A 24,436-nucleotide genomic window follows, 5' to 3' on the forward strand; every position below is an offset into this window, starting at 1 on the left:
TCTACTAAAATTCCTGGCTGAACCTCTAAACATCGGGAGATTCCAGAGGGCCTGGTGAAAAAGCAGACAGAAATCAGAGAGGCAGAGTTCTGACTGTGCAAGACTGAGCTTGCACCAGGTGAGCTCTGTGTTTGTTGCTTTTGTAACAAAGTGCATTCCCCAACCACGTGCAGCTCTTGGGGCAGAAGTCTGAGTCTTACTGACTTGTGGTCCAGAGAATGGAGTCTAGGACTGAAAAATTGGGGAGTGATCTCCAGAATAAAGGAAACACAGTGATAGCAGCCCCACCCAAATCTGAGCTGTGGTCAAAGTTTTGGCCAATCACCAGATTACTCAAGAAGACCTGTAGGTGACCAGGCTAGTAAAGTAGCTGCAAGAATTACACAGTGTATCAGTTGCTGCACATTGCAGGGGAAGCAAAGTCTACAGTTTAAATCTAGATAAATTACTTGCCTACTAGGAAAAATATACTCCAAACAACCCCAAGGAAAGCACAGTAGAATCTAGAGTCACTACATGTATTAGATAGAATGTCTAGTATTCAGACAAAAATTATTTGGGAAGAACAGGGAAGAGTGACCCATAGTCAGCAGGAAAAAAAGCAGTGGATAGGAACTGACTCCAGGTTGGCTCAGGTGTTTGAGTTAGTTGTCAGAGACTCCCAAGTATTGTCAGAGAACTAAAGGAAAATGGTTTTAGTGCTGGACAGTTAAGGAATTTCAAAAGAGAAATGTAAACAAATGGGAAAATAGAAACGAGAACTTTCACTTCAGGCATCACAATGGAGCCATAATTATTTCATTGTAAAAAACGTATAAAACTGGACAAACTTGTCAAAAACAGGTATTCCTGGCTACTAGAAATATAATAGAGGTGGAAGCAAATTGAGAAGTGTTTATTCTTTGAAAAGTATTCTTTATTCTTGGTAATGCTTCGAACAAGTACAGTGGGAGCCTATCTTGTAGCCTTCTTCCTAGGGCTTGTTCCATCTGTCTTGACCACCATCACCCCAGCTCAGGTGACAAGAAAATGTAGTTTTCTTTTGGCTGTCTGAGCAGCATCATGGCATTCAGCAAGAACTAGCACCTTACAAAAGGTGGCAAAAAGGAAGCCAAGAAGAAAATGTTTGATCCAGTTTCTACAAAAGATGGATATGGTGTGAAAGCACAGCTTTCTAATAAGAAATACTGGAAAAACACTAGTCAGGAAGGTCTCAAGGAGCCAAAATCATATCTGATGGTCTCATGGATTGTGGTTTTGAAGTGAGCCGAGCTCACATGTGGCAAACAAAGGCTCGCGGGCTGAATCTGGCCCAACACCTTGTTTCTGCCCAGCAGCAGCGCCGAGCTCTTGCCTAACTGTTAAGGAGTAGTTACATTTATACAGTCCTAAATTTACACTTGGCCCTTTGAAGGCAACTGCAAGGCTGATGTGGCCACCCATAAAAATGGGTTTGACACCCCTGCCTCCAGTTGATCTGCAGAATGACGAAGTTGCATTTAGAAAACTCAAGCTAATTACTGAGAACGCTCAGGGTAAAAGTTACCTAATTTCCATGACACAGACCTTACCTGTGATAAAATGTGCTTGCTCCATGATCAAAAACTAACAGACCATAATTGAAGATCATGTTGTCAAGACTACTGATGATTATTTACTTCGTCTTTTCTGTGTTGGTTTTACTAAAAAGTGCAATGATCAGATTCAGAAGACCTCTTATGCTCAGCATCAACAGGCTTGCCAAATCCAAAAAACGATGGTGGGAGTCATGACCTCAGAGATGCAGACAAATTGTTTGAAAGAAGTTGTACATAAATTGACTCCAAATAGCATTGGAAAACACGTAGAAAAGGCTTGCCAATCTGATTACCCATCCTATCATGTCTTTGTTAGTAAAGTCAAAATACTGAAGAAGCCCATGTTTGAATTGAGAAAACTCATGGAATTTCATGGTGAAGGTGGCAGTTGTAGGAAAGGTACTAGTGATAAGACAGGTGCTAAAGTTGAATGAACTGATGGATATGATGCGCTCTCAGTTAAGAATCTGTTTGAAACTCAGACATTTAATAGTGATAAGTAAAAAAATCCTATCTGTGATAAAAAGAGATTTAGTTTTGCCAGTGTGCAGCTGGACATGAAAACTAGCAACTTTTCTGCAAGAGGGGGTGGACTTCATTTGGGGCAGAGGGTAAAATTTACAGCTGTGCTGACTAGAATTGGCAAATTTGGTTGAGAGTGAATGAAGAGAATCCATAGCTTGGCTAGGTTGAGGTTGCAATGCCTGTTTGGGTTAGTGGAGGGCCTGCCAGAAACTTAATGAGAAGAGACTGAAAATAAAAGAGCCATAGAAAGGTTGAGATAAACTCTCCACATATCCCTAGCTAACTGAGAAACTAATTGCATGTGCAAAAGAGAGCCTGGTAAAAATTAAAAATCAAGGGAGGTTTAAGAATTGGCTGAAGTTTAGAATGCATTCCTCAAGCAATACACAGAAGGACTGGCAAAGGGTGAAGCTTTGTGGGCTTCAGGTATTTGACCTCTAATCATTGGCTGACTGCTAAACTATGCAGATACAGGGTGATACCTGGGAAACCAGGCTGAAATAAAAATAAGAATGAAAAGAGCTGAGCAGAGACATCAATGACAACATACTGTGTGTGTGTGCATGTGTGTGTATGTATGAGAGATTCTCTAGTTTAAGTAGAGGGAAGTTACTAAAAATAACAGCCCTTCAGAAAAATAAAACAGAATCCAGAGTTGTTACAATCTACTATCAAAAATTTCCAGTTTTCAACCAGATGTTATGAGATATGCAAAAAAAGTATCAGGAAAATGTGACTCATGCTCAGGGAAAAATTAATAATCAACAAAAATGAATTCTGAGTGAACTCACCTATTAATTTAGCAAATACTTTAAAGCAGCTGTTAAAATATGCTTAAGGGATCTATGTCAAAGATATAAAGGAAAATGAAATGACAACTACACAACAAAGAATGGCTCTAAGCACTGTCACTCAGCATTGTTCTTGAGGCCCTAGCCAATGTGATAACGCAAGAGAATGAAAGGAACGCAAATTGGAAATGAAGCAGCAAAACTGCCTTTATTCACATATGGTACCATCATGTACCTAGAAAATTCCAAGGGATATACATAAAAGCTACTGGAATTATTAAGTGAATTTGACAAGGTTACAGGATGTAAGATCAATGTACAAAATCAATTGTGTTTATGTATTAGTAATCAATAATTGAGAATTAAAGTTTTAAAATGTAGCATCCAAAAACATGAAATAGGGATAAAGCTATGTACAGAAAACTGTAAAACATTGCTGAGGGAAAATTAACTAAGTAAATGGAGAGAGATATCATTGTAATGGGTTGAATAGTGTACCCCTCAAAATTATGTCCACTTGGAACCTCACTATGTGACCTTATTTGGGAATAGGGTATAATTAGTTAAGGATCTTGAGATGAAATCATTCTGTTTTTAGGGTGGGCCCTAAATCCAATGACTGGCTTCTTTACATGAAAAGAAGAGAGAGCCCTGACTGGGTGTCTTGGTTTGTTGGAGTGTCATTGGGTATACCAAAAAGCTGCAGGTTCAATTCCCATTCAGGGCACATGCCAAGGTTGTGAGTTTGATCCCCACTTGGATTGTATATGGTAGGCAACTGATTGATGTTTCTCTCTAACATCCATGTTTCTTTCTCCCCCAGCCTCTCTCTAAAATCAATAAACATACCTTCAGGTGAGGATTATTTAAAAAAGGAAAGAGAGAGGGAGATTTGGACCCACAAGAAGAAGGCTAGGGTAAGATGGAGACTGCCAGAAGCCAAGGAGTGCTGAACCTCTAGGAGCTGGAAGAGGCATGTATTGATGTGCCTTCAGAGGAAATGTGGCCATACTCATGCCTTGATTCTGTATTTCTGGCCTTTAGAACTATGAGAAAATAAATTTTAATTTTAAGTCAGGAATCCCCAACCCCTGGGTCACAGACTGGTATAGGTCCGTGACCTGTTAGGAACTGGGTCGCACAGCAGGAGGTGAGTGACCAAGGAGTGAGCCAAGCTTCATTTGTATTTACAGCTGCTCCCCATTGCTCGCATCACTGCCCGAACTCTACCTTTCGTCAGATCAGTGGTGGCATTAGATTCCTATAGGAGTACAAGCCCTACTGTGAACTGCACACGTGAGAGATCTAGGTTGTGTGCTCCTCATGAGAATCTGATGCTGATGATCTGAGGTGGAGCTGAGGCAGTGATAGTAGGGCTGGGGAGTGGCTACAAATACAGATGGTTACCCCTAGATGGGACTGTCTAGTTGCAGGAAAACAAGCTCAGGGCTCCCACTGTTTCTGCATTATAGCAAGTTGTATAATTATTTCATCATATATGACACTGTAATAATAATAGAAATAAAGTATACAATAAGTGTAATGCACTTGAATCACCCTGAAATCATTCCCCTCCCCTCCCCCCTCCCCCTAGTCTGGGGAAAAATTGCCTTCCATGAAACTAGTCCCTGGTGCCAAAAAAAAACTGAGGACTGCTGTTTTAAGTCACCAGTTTGTGGTAATTTGTTATGGTAGCCCTAGGAAATTTATACAGCCATGTACATGGATTGGGACTTAGGATGATGAGAAATGATTTTGAAAGTGAACAACAAAACTGGAAGACTTAAAGCTTTAAGGCTTACTATAAAGCTATAGTAATCAAAGCAGTGGTATTGGTGTAAAGAGAGACTAAATCCATGAAACAGAATATAATCCAGAAATAGATTCAACAAATATGGTCAATTCATGTACCAAAGCAATTCAGCAGAGGAAGGATAGTGTTTTCAATAAATGGTGTTGGCATAATTGAATAGCGATAAGGAAAAACTTGAACCTTGATCCTTACCTCACACCATACATAAAAATTTGCTCAAAATGGATCATAGACCTAAACTTAAGAGCTAAAATTATAAAACTTATAGAAGAAAGCACAGTAGAACATTTTTGTTATCTTGAATGAGTAAGTCACTAAAAGCATGAAACATAAAAGAAAAATTGATAAACTTAAGCTCATCAGAATTATAAACATTATTTAAAAGATGCTATCAAGATAGATGAACACTCAAGGAACAGACTGGGAAAATATATTTACAAAATAAATACCTAACAAAGTACTTATTTGTGGAATATATAAAGAGCTCTTGTAACTCAATTAGAAAACTAATGACATGAGCAAATTGCCCACCAAAGAAGTTATACAGATGTCCAATAAGTACAAGAAAAGATGTTCAACATCACTAATCATTAGGAAAATGCAAATTAAAACCACAATAAGATGCCACTATATACCTCAGTAATAGCTAAAATTAAAAAGACTTCCTGCACCTTATTCTGGCAAAGTTGTAGAACTGGAGTGCTTAGACTGGCGGTGGGACTATATAATGATACAGTAACTTCAGAAAATTGTTTGGCAGTTTTTAAATCTAAAGGCTCATCTCCTATATGACTAGTCATTCTACTCATCCTTATTTATCTAAGAGAAATGAAAAGATGTAGTCACACAAAGACTAGAGGAATATTTATGACAGCTCAATTTGTAGTAGCCAAACTGGAATCAACCCTAGTGTCCATCTTTTAGTGAATGAATCAGACAGAATGCTACTCAGCAATCATAAGAAAAGAATTGTTAATACAGATGACAACATGGGTGAATAGCAAAATAATTTTGCTGAGTGAAAGAAGCCAGACACCCCCCCCCCCAAAAAAAAAAGACTACATAAAATGTGAGTCCCTTTATATGACATGCTTGAACATGCAAATTAATTATGGTGACAGAAACTGGAGCAATGGTTGCTTGGGGAGGGGAAGCAATTACAAAGGAGCATGAGGAATCTTTGACAGGATGGATATGTTCATTATCTTGATTGTAGTGATAGTTTCATAGGTATGCACACATATCAAGACTTACCTAATTATAGACTTTACATATGTTCAGTTTATTCATTGTATGTCAGTTATACCTTAATAAAGTTGTAAAAAAGTGAACAAAGAGTTGAATAAACTTAGCCAAAGAAAATATATGACTGGCCTCATTAGTCATTAGAAAAATGCAAATTAAATCACAATGAGGTACTATTAGAATGACAAAAAAATTTAAAAATGAATACCAAGTATTGGCGAAGTTGTGGAGCAACCGGCATTCTCATACATTTTTGGTAGAAATGCAAAATGGTACAGCCACTTTGGATAACAGTTCATGGTTTCATATAAAGTTCAACGTGCACTTATATGTAACTAACAACAAGTACTTATAAGTATTTACTCAAGATGAATCAAAACATATGTTTACAGAAACAATTGTATTGATATATTTATAGCAGCTTTGCTTATAAGAGCTGAGAACTGAAAACAACTTAAATCTCTTTCAATAGATGAATGGATGAAAAAATTTATTTACTTATTTATTTGTTTGTTTGTTTATTTTTAAGATTTAATTTTTTGCCCTGGCTGGTGTAGCTCAGTGTATTGAGTGCGGACCTGCGAACCAGAGAATCATAGTTTGATTCCCAGTCAGGGCACATGCCTGGGTTGCAGGCCAGTTCCCAGCAGGGGACGCATGAGAGGCAACCATACACTGATGTTTCTTTCCCTTTCTCCTTCCCTTCCCCTCTAAAGAGAAATAAATAAAATCTTTTAAAAAATATTTTATTTATTTTTTAGAGAGACGGGGAGAGATACCAGTGTGTGGTTGCTTCTTGAGCCCACAACCCAGGCATGTGCCCTGACTGGGAATCAAACCAGTAGTCCTTTGGTTCCCAGCCTGCACTCAATCCACTGAGCTACACCAGCCAGGGCTTATATTTCTATAATAGTAAACTACTCGATAATAAAAAGAATGAACCACTGATATACACAATCGGATGAACCTTAAAAACATGTTGTGTGAAAACAACCAGAAACAAAAATAGTATGTATAAGATTTTTAAAACATGAAATTTAAGAAAGCTCAAACTAGTTTATAGTGACAAGAAACAAATCTCTTGTTGCCTGATCCTGATGATGGAGGCAGGAATTTGCTGCAGACCAGCAAGCAAGAACCAACTTGGGCCTTATAGAAATGTTCTTTCTTGATTACAGTTAGAAATGAGTATATACACTTGTCAAAACTCATTGACCTACATACTTAATTTTTTAACTAGATTATATTGATTATGCTATTACAGTTGTCCTGATTTCCCCCCTTTGCCCTCCTCCACCCAGCACCCCCAACTCCCTCAGGCAACCCCCACACCATTGTTCATGTCTATAGGTCATATGTGTAAGTTCTTAGACTACTCCATTTCCTATACTGCACTTTACATCCCCATGGCTATTCTTTTTTTTGAAAGTTTGAGAAATCTGCTGACAGCCTGATGGGGACTCCTTTGTAGGTGACTGTCCCCTAGCTCTTGCTGCTTCCAGGATTCTCTCTCCTTCATTTTAATTTTGGCTAATGTAATTATGATATGCCTTGGTGTGTTTCTTCTTGAGTCCAACTTTTTTGGTACTCTCTGAGCTTCTTGGATTTCTTGGAAGTCTATTTCCTTTGCCAGATTGGGGAAATTTTCTTTTATTATTTGTTCAAATAGTTTTTCCACTGGTGGTTGTGTCTTTCCCCCTTCTGGTACCCCTATAATTCGGATATTGGAGCGTTTATAGATGTCCTGGAGGTTTCTAAGCTTCTCCTCATTTTTCTGAATTCTTATTTCTTCATTCCTTTCTGTTTGTTGATTTTTTTCTTCTTCCTTCTGGTCCACTCCATTGATTTGAGTCCCAGTTTTTTTTTCATCTCTATGGTTTTCCTGTGGAATTCCATTCATTTCCCTTAATTTAGCCTTCATATGTTTCTCTAATTTGTGGCTATAGTCCACCAGATCTGTGAGGAAGCTGATGACCAGTGTTTTAAACTGTGCGTCTGAGAGATTTGCTATTTCTTCGTCACTTAGATTTATCTGTGGGGCTTTGAGGTCTTCCTGCGACATTTTTGGTCTGTTCTGGCCCTTTAAGTGGGAGGAGCGGCGCCTTGGATTCCCAGGTCACTGGGTTGTGACGCTGTATGTGGGGGCGTGGTTCAAGCAGCCGCCGGTTCAAGCGCTCACTCCCTCACCCGCGTGCAACCATGCAACCTCAGTCAACTCGCTGCCACCGCCTCCCCACTGACTCCTCCGTAGTCGCTCACCCGGTGGGCCGCTTGGTTGCTCACTAGGTCCAATCCTGGGTTTGGAACCCCCCATGGCTATTCTGTAACGACCTGTTTGTACTTCTTAATCCTCTTACCTCTTCACCCATTCCCCCACAAACCCCTCTCTGGTAACCAGCAGAACGCTCTCTGTATCCATAATTTTGTCTCTGTTCTTGTTTGCTTAGTTTGTTTTCTAGATTTAATTGTTGATAGATTTGTAATTTTTGCCATTTTATTGTTCATAGTTTTATCTTTTTCTTAAATAAGTCCCTTTACCATTTCATATAATAATAGTTTGGTGACCATGAACTCCTTTAGTTTTTTCATGTCTGGGAAGTTGTTCATCTGCCCTTCAATTCTAAATGATATCTTTGCTGGCTAGAGCGGGTTTGGCTGTAGGTTCCTGTTTTTCATGACTTTGACTATTTCTTGCCAGTTCCTTCTAACATGTAAAGTTTCTTTTAACAAATCAGCTGACAGTCTTATGGAAGCTCCCTTGTAGGTAACTAACTGCTTTTCTCTTGCTGCGTTTAAGATTCTCTCTTTATCTTTAACCTTTGGCATCTTAATTATGGTGTGTCTTAGAGTGGGCCTCTTTGCATCCTTCTTGTTTGGGACTCTCTGTGCTTCCTGGGCTTGCCTGTCTATTTCCTTTACCAAATTAGGGAATTTTTCTTTCATTATTTTTTTCAAATACATTTCCAATTTCTTGTTCTTTTCCATCTCCTTCTGGCACCCCTCTGATACAGATGTTGGACCTCTGAAGCTATCCTAAAGGCTGCTTAAACACTGTCCTTGTTTTTTGGATTCTTCTTCTTCTTGCTGTTCTGGTTGAATGTTTTTTTCCTTCCTTATGTTCCAAATCATTGATCTGATTTTTGGCTTTATCAACTCTATGTTTTTTCCCCCCATAAATTGTTCTTTATTTCAATTAGTGTATCCTTTGTTTCTGACTGGATCTTTTTTATGCTGCTGAGGTCCTCACTAAGTTCCTTGAGCATCCTTATAACTAATGTCTTGAACTCTGCATGTGATAGATTGTTTATCTCCATTTTGTTTAGTTCTTTTTCTGGAGTTTTGATCTCTTCTTACATTTTGGCCGTTTCTTTGTCTCCTCATTTTGACAGCCTCCCTGTGTTTGTTTCTATGTACTAAGTAGAGCTGCTGTGACTCCCTGTCTTGGTAGCATGGCCTAATGATGTAGGTGTCCTGTAGAGAGTCCAGTGGCACAGCCTACCCTATCACCCAAGTTGGGTACTTGACAAGGTGCATTCTTTGTGGCAGCTGAATACACCCTCCTCTTGTAGTTGAAACTTGATTGCTGTTTGCAGGTCAATGGGAGGGATTTACTACAGCAGAGACTGGTTGTGACCACTGACCACCAACCTCTGCCCTCTGTGGAGGATCAGTTGTGCAGGGGCAGGTTGGTGGTGCTCCAGCATGTTGTGTAGATGTCTACTGAGTGCACAGGCTCTGAGGTTTCTGGGGTGATACTGACCAAGGTCACTCTCACCTGTGTTTTACCTGGAGTCACCCTGCCTGAGCTATAAAGCACTGTGAGATGGCTGCTACATTTATTGAGCTTGGAGATTCTCAGGCACAGCCAAGCTGTGAGTCTAGGGTGGCTGCTGCTAGTGCCAGGCCTGGGGCCACTTATCAAGAGGCACAGGGGCTGGGGACTCACTGAGGCTGGCTGTGGCTTGTGTGATAGGATTTAGGAAGTTGTAAAGCCTGAGCCAAGACCAGCCATTCATATGGAAGAGCAGTTTGCAGGGGACCGTATATTGGGTGGGACGGAGTCTCTGGGGATCTCCAGTGCGGGACAAACAGTGTTAGCCAGGTTGATGGAGTCTCAGATATGGAACCAGCCTGCTGGCTCGGTGGCTCTGTGTGGGGATGGTTCAGAAAAGGGATAATGGCCTCTGCCTGCCCTTCTGTCTGAGAAAAAGCTGTACCCCAGCTCTCACCTTGTTGCCAGAATCTTCAGTTTCTTCCTGTGTACCACTCAGCCTTTCAGTCTGCTACCCCAGTGCTGGAGCTCAGAGGGAGTGAATCTGAGTGAGTTCGTGTGTGGATTCTGTGAGAGGAGCTGTTTGGGGCTCTAGCAGTTTCTTCCACTGACTCAATCTTTACTGCTTTTCGCAACCAGAAGTTATGGGGACTTATCTTCCTGGCACTGAAATCCTTGGCTAGAAGGACTGGAATGAGGCTGGGACTCCTTGAATCCAAGCTATCCGTTCTGAATTTTTATCCATCACACGTGGATGTGGGACTAACCTGTTCTGCATCTCTTTTCCTCCTACCAGTTTGGATGGATGTGGTTTCTTTAATTCCATATTTGTCAAACTTCCATTCAACTTGATTTCTGATGGTTCTCAGTGATGGTTGTTCTGTATTTTAGTTTTAACTTTGATGTAGTTGTGTGAGGAGGTGAGCTGTGTTTACCTATTCTGCCATCTTGGCCGGAAGTACTCCCTATACACTTTAAATATGTGCAGTTAATTTTATGTAAATTATACTTCAATTAAGTTAACTTGAAAAAATCCATGCCACCACCTTTGTTTAGCCACTCATTGTTTTTCATTTGGATGAACACAGCACCCTCCTAGTACTATTCTTGCTGCTGTCTTACTTCTTTAAGCACTTATACTAGGCAGCAACCTGAATGATCCATTAAAGCAGAAACCCAACTTTGTCACTTCCCTGCATACAGCCCTTTAATTGCTCGCCATTAACTGGCTCCTTAAAGAAGCATATACTGTCTTCTTTAGTATGGCCCTGACTATCTTTCTAGCTCACCTTCCATTACTTTTCTGCCTCTCTCTTTCCTTACGATTCTCAGTTCCCAGCATATGCCATGTTCATCCCATTTGTTGTGCCTGTACTCATCTCTCACCTCAGCTTTTTGAGTAAACAACTGTTTTACCCTTTAAAACTCAGCTCAGGATTCTCCCCTTCCAGAACGCCTTTATTTAAACCATCCTTATTCACGTGCTCCCTTTCTCCAAGAGATGAATTAAATGCTCTCAGATATGTTTCTTTGGTTTGTCATAACTTGTATAGATATAGGTACCATTTTGGCTTATGTTGTTTTAAGTTCTCTTTCCTTGCCTTGATTCTTCACTTTTGACCATGGTGATTATGTTTTATTTATATTTTGGACCCACAGGCCTGTTTCATAATAGGTGCATAATAAGTATTTGCAGAAAGATCGAATGTAAATACTGAGAAAAAATAAAAGTACTACACAGAGTATAATTATAACTGTTTTTTAAGATTTATGTCAACATTTTAACGCTGGTTCGGATGGCGAGGTTAGTTTCTTTTTTATTTTTGACAGTTTTACATTAAAAAAATGTAATGTGCAATTATTTTATGAGACATAACCTAAAAAATAGACTGTATAACTTTTGCCTATTCAATTGGATTTTTGTATTTCTTTAGGTCCACAAGGCAATTACAATTTCCAATCCCCTGACCACAGATGTGTCTGGGGAGGTTACTGTTTGGACAAAGAATGTATCAGTCCAACCTGAGACGTCAGAGGATCTGGCTACTACGCCTAGCACTCAGCAAGTGAAAAGCCTTGGGAAAATCCAGATCGCTAGTCCTTTGCCAGTGACTCCCTCCTACAGTTATGCTACTCCTACCCCCCATGCTTCTTTCCAGAGCACCTCAGCACCATATCCAGGTGAGGCCCTTGCTTCTACCCGTGAGGATAGGATGGGAGAACATTTGATCAAAATGTTCCCTTTTAGTGGAAAGAAAGGAGGGAGGTTTGTCTTTTAATTGTGTAGGTTAGAGAATAAATAATCCTGTAAGTGTCCCTGCAGTCATAGGATTTGGGGCTCTCCATCCTTTTTTCAACAGGCCCCAACCTATGGGAATTCATGAGGCTTATTTTCCCAGAGCCAGATTCCACTGTGCCTGGGACTTAGAGGCACAGATTCAATTAAGTAATGTTCAAGGAATCGAGCAAACAGAGGCTACTGGGAAAAAAGAGTTGAATCTGGGCACCTGTTTGCCCTCTGAATGGCTGATTATAGGTCATATATTTACCTCTCTGATTTTGACAGCATCTGTATTTTTTAAAGCTACCCATAAGATGGAGATTTATGTATAGAATATTGCCTTAACAAGTCCGTGCTTCATGAGTGCCATTCTAAGGTATTAGGAGGAAGTGGCTAATCAAAGAGACTAAGTTGATCTTCAACCCCTGAAAAAGTCAACAGGGTGATACATAGCCGGTGAAAATGGTTTTTTGCCAAATTTTAATTTCCAAGGGTCTTTTTTTGATGTAATATAACATGAAATTTTAGGGTTTCAATCTTGTGGCACTAAAATAATTTTTCATTCAGGCAAAATGCCTATAATTTTTGTTATAATTGAGAAAGGGTTGGGATGTACTACATTTTTGTCCATTATACTTTCTTTGAGTATAGTGGTTTCTTTCTTCTTTTTTTCAAAGTCACTTCAGAGAATTCTTATTCCACCTCCTGGCATGTCGAAATGGTGAAGCTTCCATAATGGATGATTTTATTACTCCCCAAGTGCACGCAGTATTCCCACGCAGACTGATACATCCCGAATTTTCTGTTTGTCTTAGGAATCTTTCTCACCTCCAGTCTTGAAATGTAGGTGGATTAGCCAGTTGTTTGCTTTAAGCTCTCTAGTTCCCAAGGTCTCATACGGAAGGAACAATTATTGTCAGATTTATATAATCAGTGTTTCTCAACAACCTGCTAACATTTTTGGTTGTTACAACTGTGGAGGAGCGGTGCTGCTGACATCTAGTGGGTAGATGTTAGGGATCCTGCTAAACTTGTTAAAGTGCACAACCCAGACTGGCCACAACAAAGAATTATGTGGTCCAAAGCCCCAAGGTTGGGAAACCCTAACATATATGAAATAGCTGACGAGCAGTATAGAGACAATATATTGCTATTAGCTGGTGTGGTGTGGTGTTCTAGAAATGCTAAAGTAGTTCAAGAAGTAGGTCAGGCCCTGATCAGCGTGGCTTGGTTGGTTGAGCATTGTCCTGCAGAGTGAAAGGATGCACTGGTTCCATACCTGGTTGGGACACATGCCTGGGTTGTGCCCTGGGCCAGGTTGGGGCATGTGCGAGAGACGTCCAAATGATGTTTCTCTCACATCGATGTTTCTCTCTCTCTATTTCTCCTTTCCTTCCCCTCTCTCTAAAAATAAGTAAATAAAAAATTTAAAAAGTTAATCAGTTTTAACTGAAATCATCTGGGAAAATTTCTTGGAGAGAAGAGTGGGTTTAAGCTAAAAGCAAAGCATTGTATTAAGAGTAAAGAAAGCTCACATCACAAGTGAAGCAAATAGCTTTAGCACAGTTTCTAAGAGTAGACTTCAATAGGAACACAGAGGGAATATAATTAGAGACAGAATGGGGTAGAAAGGGTGAGATGGGGTGATCAGATGGTAGTGGTTCTCTTATACCAGGTTGTGAGTTTGGCCTTAAATATGGTGGCGGGGGGGGGTCTTGAGTAGGAGAGTAACATGGTGGGTATTTTAGAAAAACTACTGTTGGTGAGTGTTTTAGGAAGACAGAGGGGAGTAGAGTGGAAAGAGCTAACGGAGGGAAGAACAGTGAAGATTCTTGGAATGGTCTAAGCCTGTGCTTGTAGCAATTGGAATGGAAAGAAATTAAAGCTAGCCTTGTGGTCGACACTCGCCTTTTCTTTTAGGAACTTCATATATGTATATTTTAAAATTGATTTTAGAGAGATAGAGGAAGAGGGGAGAGAGACAAACAGACATTGATTTTTGTTGCACTTATTTAGGCATTGTTTGGTTGATTCTTGTCTGTGTCCTGACTGGGACTGAACTCTCAACCTTGGTGTATCGGGATGATGTGCTGACCAACTGAGCTACCTGGTCAGGGCCTTTGTAGATGTATTTTATTTAGAAAGTTATTTATCAGCATGAAGATGGTCCCTGAAATAGAGTTGGATTCTGTTTATTGAACTCTATAGAAAGAAAGTTTAAATATTGGCCATAGTTAAAGTACAGTGTAGAAAAACTTAGAGAGAAAGGAAGAAAAATAGAATAACATGGTGTCATGGTCACCAAAAGTTTTAAGATGGAGGCAGTCAGCAGTATAAATGCCGCAAAGGTGAAAGGTGAAGGTTGAGAAACGGCTGTTAGATTTGCCAAGAAACAGTTCATTAATGACCTCAAAAGATCCTTTTCAGTGGAGAAGTGGGGGCAGAATCAATTTCAGGGGATTGGAGTAGGTAAATAATGAGGAAATGAAGGCAGTAGCTGAATATTGTTTATAAAACAAATTTGGCCACAAAAGGAAGGCGATAAGTGAGATAGTTTGGATCTAATTTCTTATCTCTTGTATATTTTCTTCATTTGCAGTTAAAAAGCAACTGGTGGTATTTGCTGGAGAGAGTGTCCAGATTACCTTGCCTAAGGATGAAGTTCAATTAAATGCATCTGTGCTCCAAGAACCACTTGAAGGTAAAACATCCCCTTACATTTTTTAAAGATTTATTTATTTATTTTTACAGAGAGGGGAAGGGAAGGAGAACGAGAGGGAGAGAAATATCAATGTGTGGTTTCCTCTCATGCACCCCCAACTGGGAACCTGTCCTACAACCCAGGCACGTGCCCTGACTGGAAATCAAACTGGCAACCCTTTGGTTCACAAGCCCATGCTCAATCCACTGAGCCATGCCAGCCAGGGCTCCCCTTACATTTGGATAATGTTTTAATTTGTAATGCTATCTACACACCATAATTCGTTTACTTATTGCAACAATCCTGTGAGAATGAGCTATAGCATGCAACTGCACAGATATTTGTGTGGTACAAGAGGTAATACAATTTGTGTGAGATCACAGGCTTTAGTCAAGCCTGGATTGAAATCCCAGCTCAACCTGTCATTAGCTGAATGATGTTCAGAAAGTTAGAGAAGCTAAGTTTCTGTTTCTTTCTCAGTAAAATCAGGATGATTCCTCCATAATTACGTTACTTTAAGGGCAAAATGAAATGGTATGTATAAGGCACCAATTCAATGCCTAGCATATAGCTAATGCTCATTAAATGTAGGTTGTAATATCTGTACTTAAAAGAGGAAGAAACTGAAAACCAGTTTCTTTGTTTTGGCCAAACAACTAGAAAATAACAGATACAAAATTCGTAGAGAAGTTATTCAAGATTACTGCTACTGTAAAAAGAAAAAGACAGGCCCAATGTAACATACAAACCTCAAATTTACAAAATATATAAATTTAAGTATGATTAATTCATTGTTTAAGAAAACTTTTGTAATATGAGCATCCCTTTCATGTTAGAAGTATACATTATACACCAAAATTTGACTTATAAGCACATACATATTCTCTGAAGACTGTCTGTGACATGAAGTGAAGCATACTTTGATGGAAAAATGACCGCAAGGGTCTGTATTTATAATGTTATTTATAACATTTTATAATGTTATAATGTTGTTTATAATGTTAGTCAAGCGGAATGTCATACTCAATTCAGGAAGAGGTACTTCCCTTTTATTTTATTTTCTAAAAGATTTTATTTATTATTTTTTCGAGAGAGGGGAAGGGAGGGAGAAGGGGGAGAAACATCGGTGTGGGAGAGAAACAGCGGCTGCCTCTCGCATGCTCCGCACCAGGCACGTGCCCCGACCAGGGGTCCAACCAGCGACTTTTCTCTTTGCGGAGCGATGCCCAGCCCACTGAGCCGCACCAGTCAGTGCAGTGGTACTTCCATTTTAGGTATACACATTTCCAGTATAATATTTCTGCTTTCTTGGTCTAACATCAAATAGTATATTTATGCAAAAAGTACTTTTCCAGATCCTAAACGCCCTCTCTGTTCTGTATTTCTGTCCTCAAATTCTGTTTTCCTTGTCAGTTTATTCCACCTTCCTCTAGAGCTTTCCCCTTTCCTCCTCTGGTGGCGAGTTAAGGTGAATGGATTGGTGGTCTTTGAAGATGGCAGTGAGGAAAGAACTGCCTCAAGTTGCCATTGCTTCCACTCTCTGGTGAAAGATATGCTGGGCTCTCCTGTGGTATTTTCTTTACTGTTTGCATATACGTTTCTGTGAGTTAAAATGGCCTTGGAGATCAGAACACAGTTTAGAAACAGATTTTTTCCAACTCCGCACTCTCCAGGTTCTTCAACCTTTAATCAGATACATGAGGTGGGTGTTTTCAAACTTTCAAAGGTTGGGAACAATGAGGCAAGACCAGCTCTGCGTGCTCCTCATGCCCCTCATCTCCCGTGGCAGCCCCAGAAGCACCTCCCAGCATCCCTCTGGGGGTTTGCAGGCACAGCTTGAAAACCACCACCGGAAGTCACTAAAACCAGCATTCTGTCCAGCAGGCCTGAACTCCAGTGGCTCCTACCCTTGGATCGATTTCTGGCTATAAGGCATAATTTATCCCCTGAGCTTTTCTGTTCTAGGAATATTGTTCTTCTTGGAAATTTATGTTGTTAGCCGTAGAGATTACAAAATTGTTCATTTCCAAGCCAATGTGGGTCTGTTTTCTATGTGAAAAACTGTCCAACTACAGTTGGAGGAAACGTCATCTCCTAGCGCCAGTCCTTCCTGTGCTCCTTCCCCTCCCGCTCCTCACCTCACCTCACCTCACTTCTGCATGGGCATTTGTGAGCGCCAGCCCAAAGAAAGCTAGTGTTTTGGAAGGGGAGGAAGAATAATAGATCTTGTATCTCAGGCTCATAAATGAAAATCTGGTCTTCAGATGAAGGCTGTCTTGGAATTGGGTTCTATGCGTTAACTTTAACTTTTGAACTTGTAAAATAAGAAAAAGATGACCATTTTCTGCTAAGCATTTGAGGTTTCTTATATTTCCTTTTATTTTTTACTTTTGGATGGTAACTTAAAACTAAACCTTCCTACCAAATCCCGCTCTTTCCTAGCCACACATGCATTTTTCTTCCCCAGAATTTAAGACCACTTTTACTGGGGGGCATTCCATTTGGATAAAGGCCTTCTATCCTTGCTTTACCCAGTCATACAGTTTGAGCTACAAAATGAAGACCATTTAATGCTTCATTTGATCTTAATTAATTTCAGTGGGGCCTGTTTTAAGTGGGCCATCCCCACCACCTTCTGCACCGTGTTATTTAGCTCAGCAGGAATGAAGTAGCTCTTTTAACTCACCAGGGTGTGATGACCTCAGTGAGACGAGCATTGTTAGCACTTTGTAAAAAGCTATTTTTGAACCATGTTATTTAGAAGTTATTGCTGCTCTTTGTTGCAAAAGAAGTTTTGCAAGAAAATGGCCTTTGTGCCCAATGAGTTCATCCGTGGTGGTTGGTAGGGAGGGCATGCATTTCATCGGGATGCCACACCATGAGAAACCTGGTATTTTGAGGGAGGATCGGCCCTGAGTCGGGTGGGTTTGGGGCAGGGTTAAGCATCGCTGGGAGAAAGTGGAAGAAGCCGTTACTGTAGCAGAATCTACCCTTTCTTCCAACAGAATGTTTGGTTTCCCTACAGGCTTTGGGATGAAATCTTAAGAACTAAGGCTTTGTCAAGATTTAGATGAGATTCTCTCTGGCTGGTGTGGCTCAGTTGGTTGGACATCATCTCACAAAGCAAAAGGTTGCTGGTTTGATTTCTGGTCAGGATACATGTCAAGGTTGCAGTTTTGTCCCTGGTCAGGGCACGGACGAGAGGCAAACAGTCAGTGTTTCGCTCTCATATTGATGTTTCTCTTCCTCTCTTTCTCATTCCCTTCCCCTCTCTCTTAAAAGAAAAAAAGATTTAGATGAGATTTGTTACTGAGAAGTGTGTGACTGCCCTATTTGTGTGTAGGTGTGTGTTTTGATGATTTTTTGTAACTGTCATTCTATAGGAGAAACCTACAACTATGACTGGCAGCTCATTACTCATCCTAAAGACTATGGTGGAGAAATGGAAGGGAAGTATTCCAAGAGCCTCAAACTATCCAAGGTGAACTTGCCTCCTGTCATTTGCAGGGCTGGGGTAGAGGCGTTGATCATTTTTAAAAATTTATAATATAGGATTATCTGGCCACACTCCTGTTGGGAGCAATCTTTTGAAAGTGAATCATTCGAAAGTCTTGACTGGCTGACATCCAGTATTTGTTAGTACATGATTCTCACATTTTCATTTATGATGAGAAGACTGTACAAGCATGGTGGTGATAGCTGCAAATATACACTGAACAGCTTTTAAGGGGAACATAAGGAGTTTAGAATTTGGGAGATAGGCTAGGTTACTTGTGGCCACATGACTGTGTAAATTGGCTCAGTCTCTTTTGTGACTCAATGTAGTTATTAAGAGCCATAAAAATTTATATTTTCTTTGGTCAAGCAGTTAACTTCTTTCTTTCCTCCTTCCCGCCCTCCCTCCCTCCCTCTCTAAAATGTTTATTGTGCACTAGTTACATGACAGGCATTGGGGGTTTACTTGTGAGTTAAGCCATACTCTTAGCTCTCAAAGACAGTGGGTGGCACTGACTGGAAACGGCATTATAATGTGGGAGGGGTGCACTCGGTCAGTGCAGGGGGTATTGAAACCCTGGGAAGTTAGAGTAGATTTCTTAGAGTTTGCCTAGTTGGGTCATGAAAGGTTACTAACTTACTGGGTAAAGGGCAGAGTGATAACACTGTAATCAGGGGAGATAATATGTCCACTAGGGCAAATATTAGAGAGAAAATGTGGAAAAAAGGAAATCCATGAGGTCCGGCCTGAGTAGACCCTATGGTGTGAGAAGAGCAGCGGCACAAGGAGGTTGGGAAGATGCTGCGGCCAGACCACACGGAGCCTTTGTAAGGGCTTTGAGTCTAATCCAGAGGGAGCATGGAGCCTTTGAAAGGCTTTAAGCAGGAGAAAGACATGTTCAGATTTTCAGTTCGGAGTGGTCACCCTGACTGCAGATGGAGGAGAAAAAGAGTCAGACCAGGGAGACCAGTGAGGAGTCTGTTGACAGAATTAGGTGTGAGATGATAATAACCTGAGTAAAAGGAAAACTAAATAAATAAAATAAAACTTAGAATCCACCTATTGAGCTCATACCATATGCTAGAAACCATGCTAATTGTTTAATACAATTATTTTATTTAATCTTCACAGTGACCCCAAGATGTAGATATAAATATATGTTTTACAAATGACAAGACTAAAAATTGGAAAAATAAAGTGGTTTGGCCGAAGTTCACAAAGCTATTAAAAAGGAGATTCGAACTGGAACTTTCTGTCTCTAAAGCCTCCCCCCTGCCCTTGCTTTTAACAGCCAGGCTACAATGAATAGCTAAAAACTAAATCGATGGTAGTATGAATGCAGAGAAGTGATATGGAGATTGAATTGATGATAGGACTTGGTGATCAGTTAATTGCCTGAAGGTGCTGAAGAGAAGTCCAGGATAATTCTAGCCTTTGGCTTGGGCTCCTGGGTGGGTGTTGGTGTGAGAGTGGTGGTTGTCACTGGAAAGAGGAGCACAGAAAGAGGAGCTGGATTGCGGGAGGTTTGCAGAGGTTAACTCAGTCGGGCAGAGTGAGCTTGAGGTACCCCTGAAACATCTGAGTGCAGGTGTCCAGTGAGGGGAAAGGAGTTGGAGGTCAGGTTATATACAGGTCTGGGCTAGAGAGCTAAATGTGCACACCAACCTCAAAGAGATGGCAGGTGAAGCCATGGCAACAGACGAGATCATCCGGAGTATGTAAAATGAAGGCGTGAAGGGGTTGTGAGAGGAATGCTGGGGAACACTGTCACTGAAGGAAAGAGGAGAGGATAGAAACTGAGGCGTGGGCAGGGAAGTGAAGGCCAAGGAAGGGGGAGCATTCCAAAGAGAAAGGAGTGGTCAGAAACGCTACGTACAGTCAGTTACATTTACCCAAAGAAGACAATTCAAAAGCCCAAAAGGTGTCATCATCCTGTTATAGTAGTAAAAAATTGGAAGCAATTAAAATAGCCAGTAATGTGGAAGGCTTATGACATCATGGCACATGTATTCATATACTATTGTGCGGCCATTAAAATAACGATTGAAAACACTGTAACAGCGGGAAAAGTGTTCATGCTAAGTGAATGGAAGGAAGCACAATAAAAAGTTTGATATGTGCTTTGATTTTAGCCAGACCCCCCCCACACCCTTTACATACACATTCCTTGAAGGCAGGGCTCTTACCTTATTCATCTCCAAGTCCCAGGCCGAGGACGAGTACTGGTACATAGTTGGTTCCCAATAAATGTTTGTCAAATGGATGAACTGCGGGAAAGCATTTTTTTGTGTGTGGTTAAAGATTGGGAGGAAATAAGAGGAATATGATCAATTGATGTGTTAGGACAGTGGGATATTGGGTGATTATTTTTTCTTTTATATTATGTTTACACGGTGAAAGTCAGGAGGGAAAAACAGTCTGATATTTGGGAGCTATTTGGCATTTTTACAGAATGTTTTTCTTTGCAGAGATGATTGTTTTAATTTCATAACTCTGTGCAATAGGATGGTTGGGCCCTTAATGTTCTTCTTAAATGAGAATGGGAGTACAGAGATACTGAAATCCCTTTCGTTGTTCTAGAGTCAGCTAGCAATAAGGTTCACATTAAAAGCTATGGTTTTTTAGGTTATTATTCATCATTTCGTCTCTTCAGCTAGTTAACTTTCTCCATTTTGAAAACAGTGCAAGAAGACGAGAGTGCCAAGAATCAGCATGGGGAAGTTCACATATGTGTGATTTTAAGTATAATTATTAGTCTTTGTGGTTGACTATGAAATTGTCTGTCTTTTCCACAGCTCACCCCAGGCCTATATGAATTCAAAGTGAGTGTAAATGGTCGGAATTCCCAAGGGGAAGGCTTTGTGAACGTGACTGTAAAACCAGGTATGTTCTCAGCCCTCTGCAGGGTTCCCAAGGAGGTGGAGAGGTGACTTTAGGGGGTTTAATTCCCATTCCTTTTTTAATACATTTTTTTGGCAATTTCTAATTCAATATAGTAAAAGGTTAGGGTGGCAAAGTATACTCGTATACTTTGGTTCTGGGTGAAACACCTTGCCGGGCAGGTCACATGACCCACACTGCAGTCTGGCCTGCACGATAGCCTGTCTACCTGAGAGCTACTTCTCCAAGGGGACCGTGCTGAGAAAGGACCATGCACTGTAAGTAAGAGACACAAGAAAGCCAAGAGCCTAGGAGAAGCCTGTAGGAGGACCAGCCACATGGCTGGCCCTTTCTGATCTCTTTCCAGAAATGTGGGCCTTTGTACACAGACTTGCTCACCAAGACCCTGCCCCTTTTCTCTCACCTGGGACACCAAATTCCATCATTCTTGTTAAGTAGATTACAGTGCAACAGCAAGTATGTCTCGTTTTGCATTTTCATAGATATTTGGTGGAAGTTGGCAAGTCGCACACACATTGGCAGAAATTCTTAATACTGCTCCCTGACTTTGTCTGTAATGGATTTTCTTTTAACTCCTTGAACCTTGTAGCCAAGGTAATACTTTCTCTTAAAAATATGTTTAGCATAAAGACCATTTGACTATTTCTCAAAGAAAAGGCCACTGGGTTCACAGTCATTCAGCTGGACCAGAGCAGTTTGTGACTTTCCCAACACTCTGGCCTAGTCACCTCACACACAGTCAGCCCATGAAGAAATTACCCACTATGTTTTCAGCACAGTCTTGTGGCAAGAGATAGTCTGCCTGCCAGGGCCTTTATTGCACAGAGCTTATTTGCTGTCCACCTCTAGTCAGCTTGCTCGAGAGCAGTCACTGCTTCAGTACTTTTTATGAACCAGATGGCCCCTGGGCACTGAAAGAACACAGGGCATAGTCTTAGGAATAGCCAGGTTTGGAAGAGGCTTAACGCTCCCAGGTGCCTTATGTTAGAATGCCAACCTGGTCTTGTGACTTTTGAATCTGGTGATGCTTCAGCCACCAGCTATGTAATGGAAACATTTATAATCCAACCAGATAGGGTCTGCCCCTCCCATACTTTACAAAGCCCCTCTTTTAATTTCTCCCGGGTCGTTTTCCTGCAGAGCCCCGTAAGAATCGGCCTCCGGTTGCCATTGTGTCACCACAGTTCCAGGAGGTTTCTCTGCCAACCACTTCTACAGTCATTGATGGCAGCCGTGAGTACTTCCCTGGGCATGGTGTTTTAGGGGAGTGTTCACTGTACCTTCTGGTAGAGGATTTTGGCCGGCGATGTCTGCATTCTGCTTGGGCTTCTTGACCATGCTATGGGAAGACCAACTGTCTGAAGCAGCTGATGAGGAAGTGAGCACCAGGCAGGCCCTATTTAAGGCCCCCATGTGGCTTGTTTGAAGTAATATTTCTATTCTGAGATGGTAAGAAAGTGGGATTGTGCATGTATTTAGCATTATTTTAGATGAAACTTGCTGGTTTTCAAATTTTCTTAGACTCCCCATTCTCAGTAATGGAAACAAAGCTCTTTCCTGTCAGGGCAAGATGTCACCGCTTAACTGAGCAGCTCTCGCCCAGCCATCCCTGCCTGGCAGGGCTCTTGTCAGCCGCCTCTGGGAGAGACTCACAGAATGTGAGAGGCTCCGCCCCCCTGCCTGGGCTCACTCCGATTTTCCCATCAGAGGCTTAGGAGAGGATCTCTGGGTCTTGGCCATGGATCCTGGCTGTGAGTGCACCGGAGGTTTCAGGCCTTGCGTCTCACCAGTATTCGCTTCTTTTGAAGCCCATTAAGGCCATGTTACCCTGACCGTCTTGGCAGCAATAGTGGTTTTGGACAGAGGTAGTTCCTGCTTTAGCAGAGGAACCACCAGCGACGTGAGACGTTTCGTGTAGACAGTTTGACAAGAAGAGGAGGCTAGAAGAAGAGCGGGCTGTGGGGAGGAGATGGGTCAGGAAGAGGCATGTGTGAGAGCGGTAGAAAGGTTCACACAGCACCACTTTATTTTACGTTTTCAAATAGCTCGGCGTTAAGTGCTATGTAAAGTGGCAAAAAGAGCCACTACCAGCCCTGTCTGCCAGCTTTCCAGTTTTTCTCCAATTAGTGCTATAGTTTACATATCTTCCCAGAGCTACCTTATGCATACATAAGAAAAGACACGTACAGCCCTGGCTGGTGTAGCTTGGTGGATTGAGCACAGGCCTGTGAACCAGAGGATCGCGGTTGATTCCCAGTCAGGGCACATGCCTGAGTTGCGGGCTGGTTCCCATCAGGGAACTCACGAAAGGCAACCACACATTGATGTTTCTCTCCCTTTCTCCTTCCCTTCCCCTCTAAAGATAAATAAATAAAATCTTTAAAAAAAAGGCATGTACAGTTCTTTATGATAAAGCATTATGCACACTTACATAGTACAATGCCTGTTTAGATGTGTTGAAGAATTTTTCTGAATCATTATATGAATAATTCATTCTTTTTTTTCTTCTAATGATTACATAGCCTTCCACTATATGGGGTATGATTTCATTTTTCGAATACATACTTGTCTTCAATCACTCTCTATTGATGACTGTTTAGATTAGTTTTGGTCTTGTGATTATGATGCTGCCATGAATCATCTTATAAGCGTGACATTAAACACGTGCAAGGATATCTGTAGGATACGTTCCTAGAGGAGGAGCTGCAGGGACAAAGGTAAATTTTGCCAAATTGCCCTTAGAAAGTTTGTATCGGTTTATGCGTCTACCATGACGTATGAAAGGGCCTCTTTCTCCATACCTTTACCCGTTTAATGTGTTAAGAAACTTTGGTCTCTACCAATCTGAGAGGTTTAAACGTGGTATCTCAAGTATAATTTCAATTTGCATTTATTTTCAATGAGGTTGAGTATCTTTTTGTGCATTTAAGAGTTTTTGATTTTCCTTTTTTTATGCAGTAGCATTTTAACCAGAGGTTCCCTGTGTTGGAGTCCTTGGAAAACTATTCAGTGGAATATTCATAGAGAGGCAGAATGACCCACTCTTCCTAGGAAGGAAACACTCTGGAGAGAGAGTCTGTAATTTCGCGACGTTTTCCTAGCCTCAACCCTCTAGGCAGTTGCCCTGGTTTGTGTAAACCGGATAAGTGCTGAGACCAGCGCGCTCATGTTGTAACCGATGTTTCTTTACGGTCAAGAAAGCACTGATGATGATAAAATCGTCAAGTACCATTGGGAAGAACTTAAGGGACCTCTGAGAGAAGAGAAGATTTCTGAAGATACGCCCATATTAAAACTAAGTAAGCTCGTCCCTGGGAACTACACTTTCAGGTAA

General features: G+C 41.0%; 1 protein-coding gene across 4 annotated transcripts in view; it reads left to right on the forward strand.

Moving 5' to 3' along the window:
* The window catches only part of KIAA0319L (KIAA0319 like), a 95,131-nt gene that overhangs the window by 46,007 nt on the left and 24,688 nt on the right, over positions 1-24,436 (forward strand). For all 4 annotated transcript variants that reach the window (XM_053660317.1, XM_053660316.1, XM_053660315.1 and 1 more), the window contains exons 4-9: positions 11,658-11,904; positions 14,604-14,705; positions 18,089-18,186; positions 20,997-21,084; positions 22,243-22,335; positions 24,300-24,432. In XM_053660317.1, the coding sequence (XP_053516292.1) occupies positions 11,658-11,904; positions 14,604-14,705; positions 18,089-18,186; positions 20,997-21,084; positions 22,243-22,335; positions 24,300-24,432 (761 nt within the window). The remainder of the gene's footprint in view (positions 1-11,657; positions 11,905-14,603; positions 14,706-18,088; positions 18,187-20,996; positions 21,085-22,242; positions 22,336-24,299; positions 24,433-24,436) is intronic.

The sequence above is a fragment of the Artibeus jamaicensis genome, unplaced genomic scaffold, assembly GCF_021234435.1.
Source record: "Artibeus jamaicensis isolate MK-2021 breed Jamaican fruit bat unplaced genomic scaffold, CSHL_Jam_final scaffold_847, whole genome shotgun sequence".
Taxonomy (NCBI): domain Eukaryota; kingdom Metazoa; phylum Chordata; class Mammalia; order Chiroptera; family Phyllostomidae; genus Artibeus; species Artibeus jamaicensis.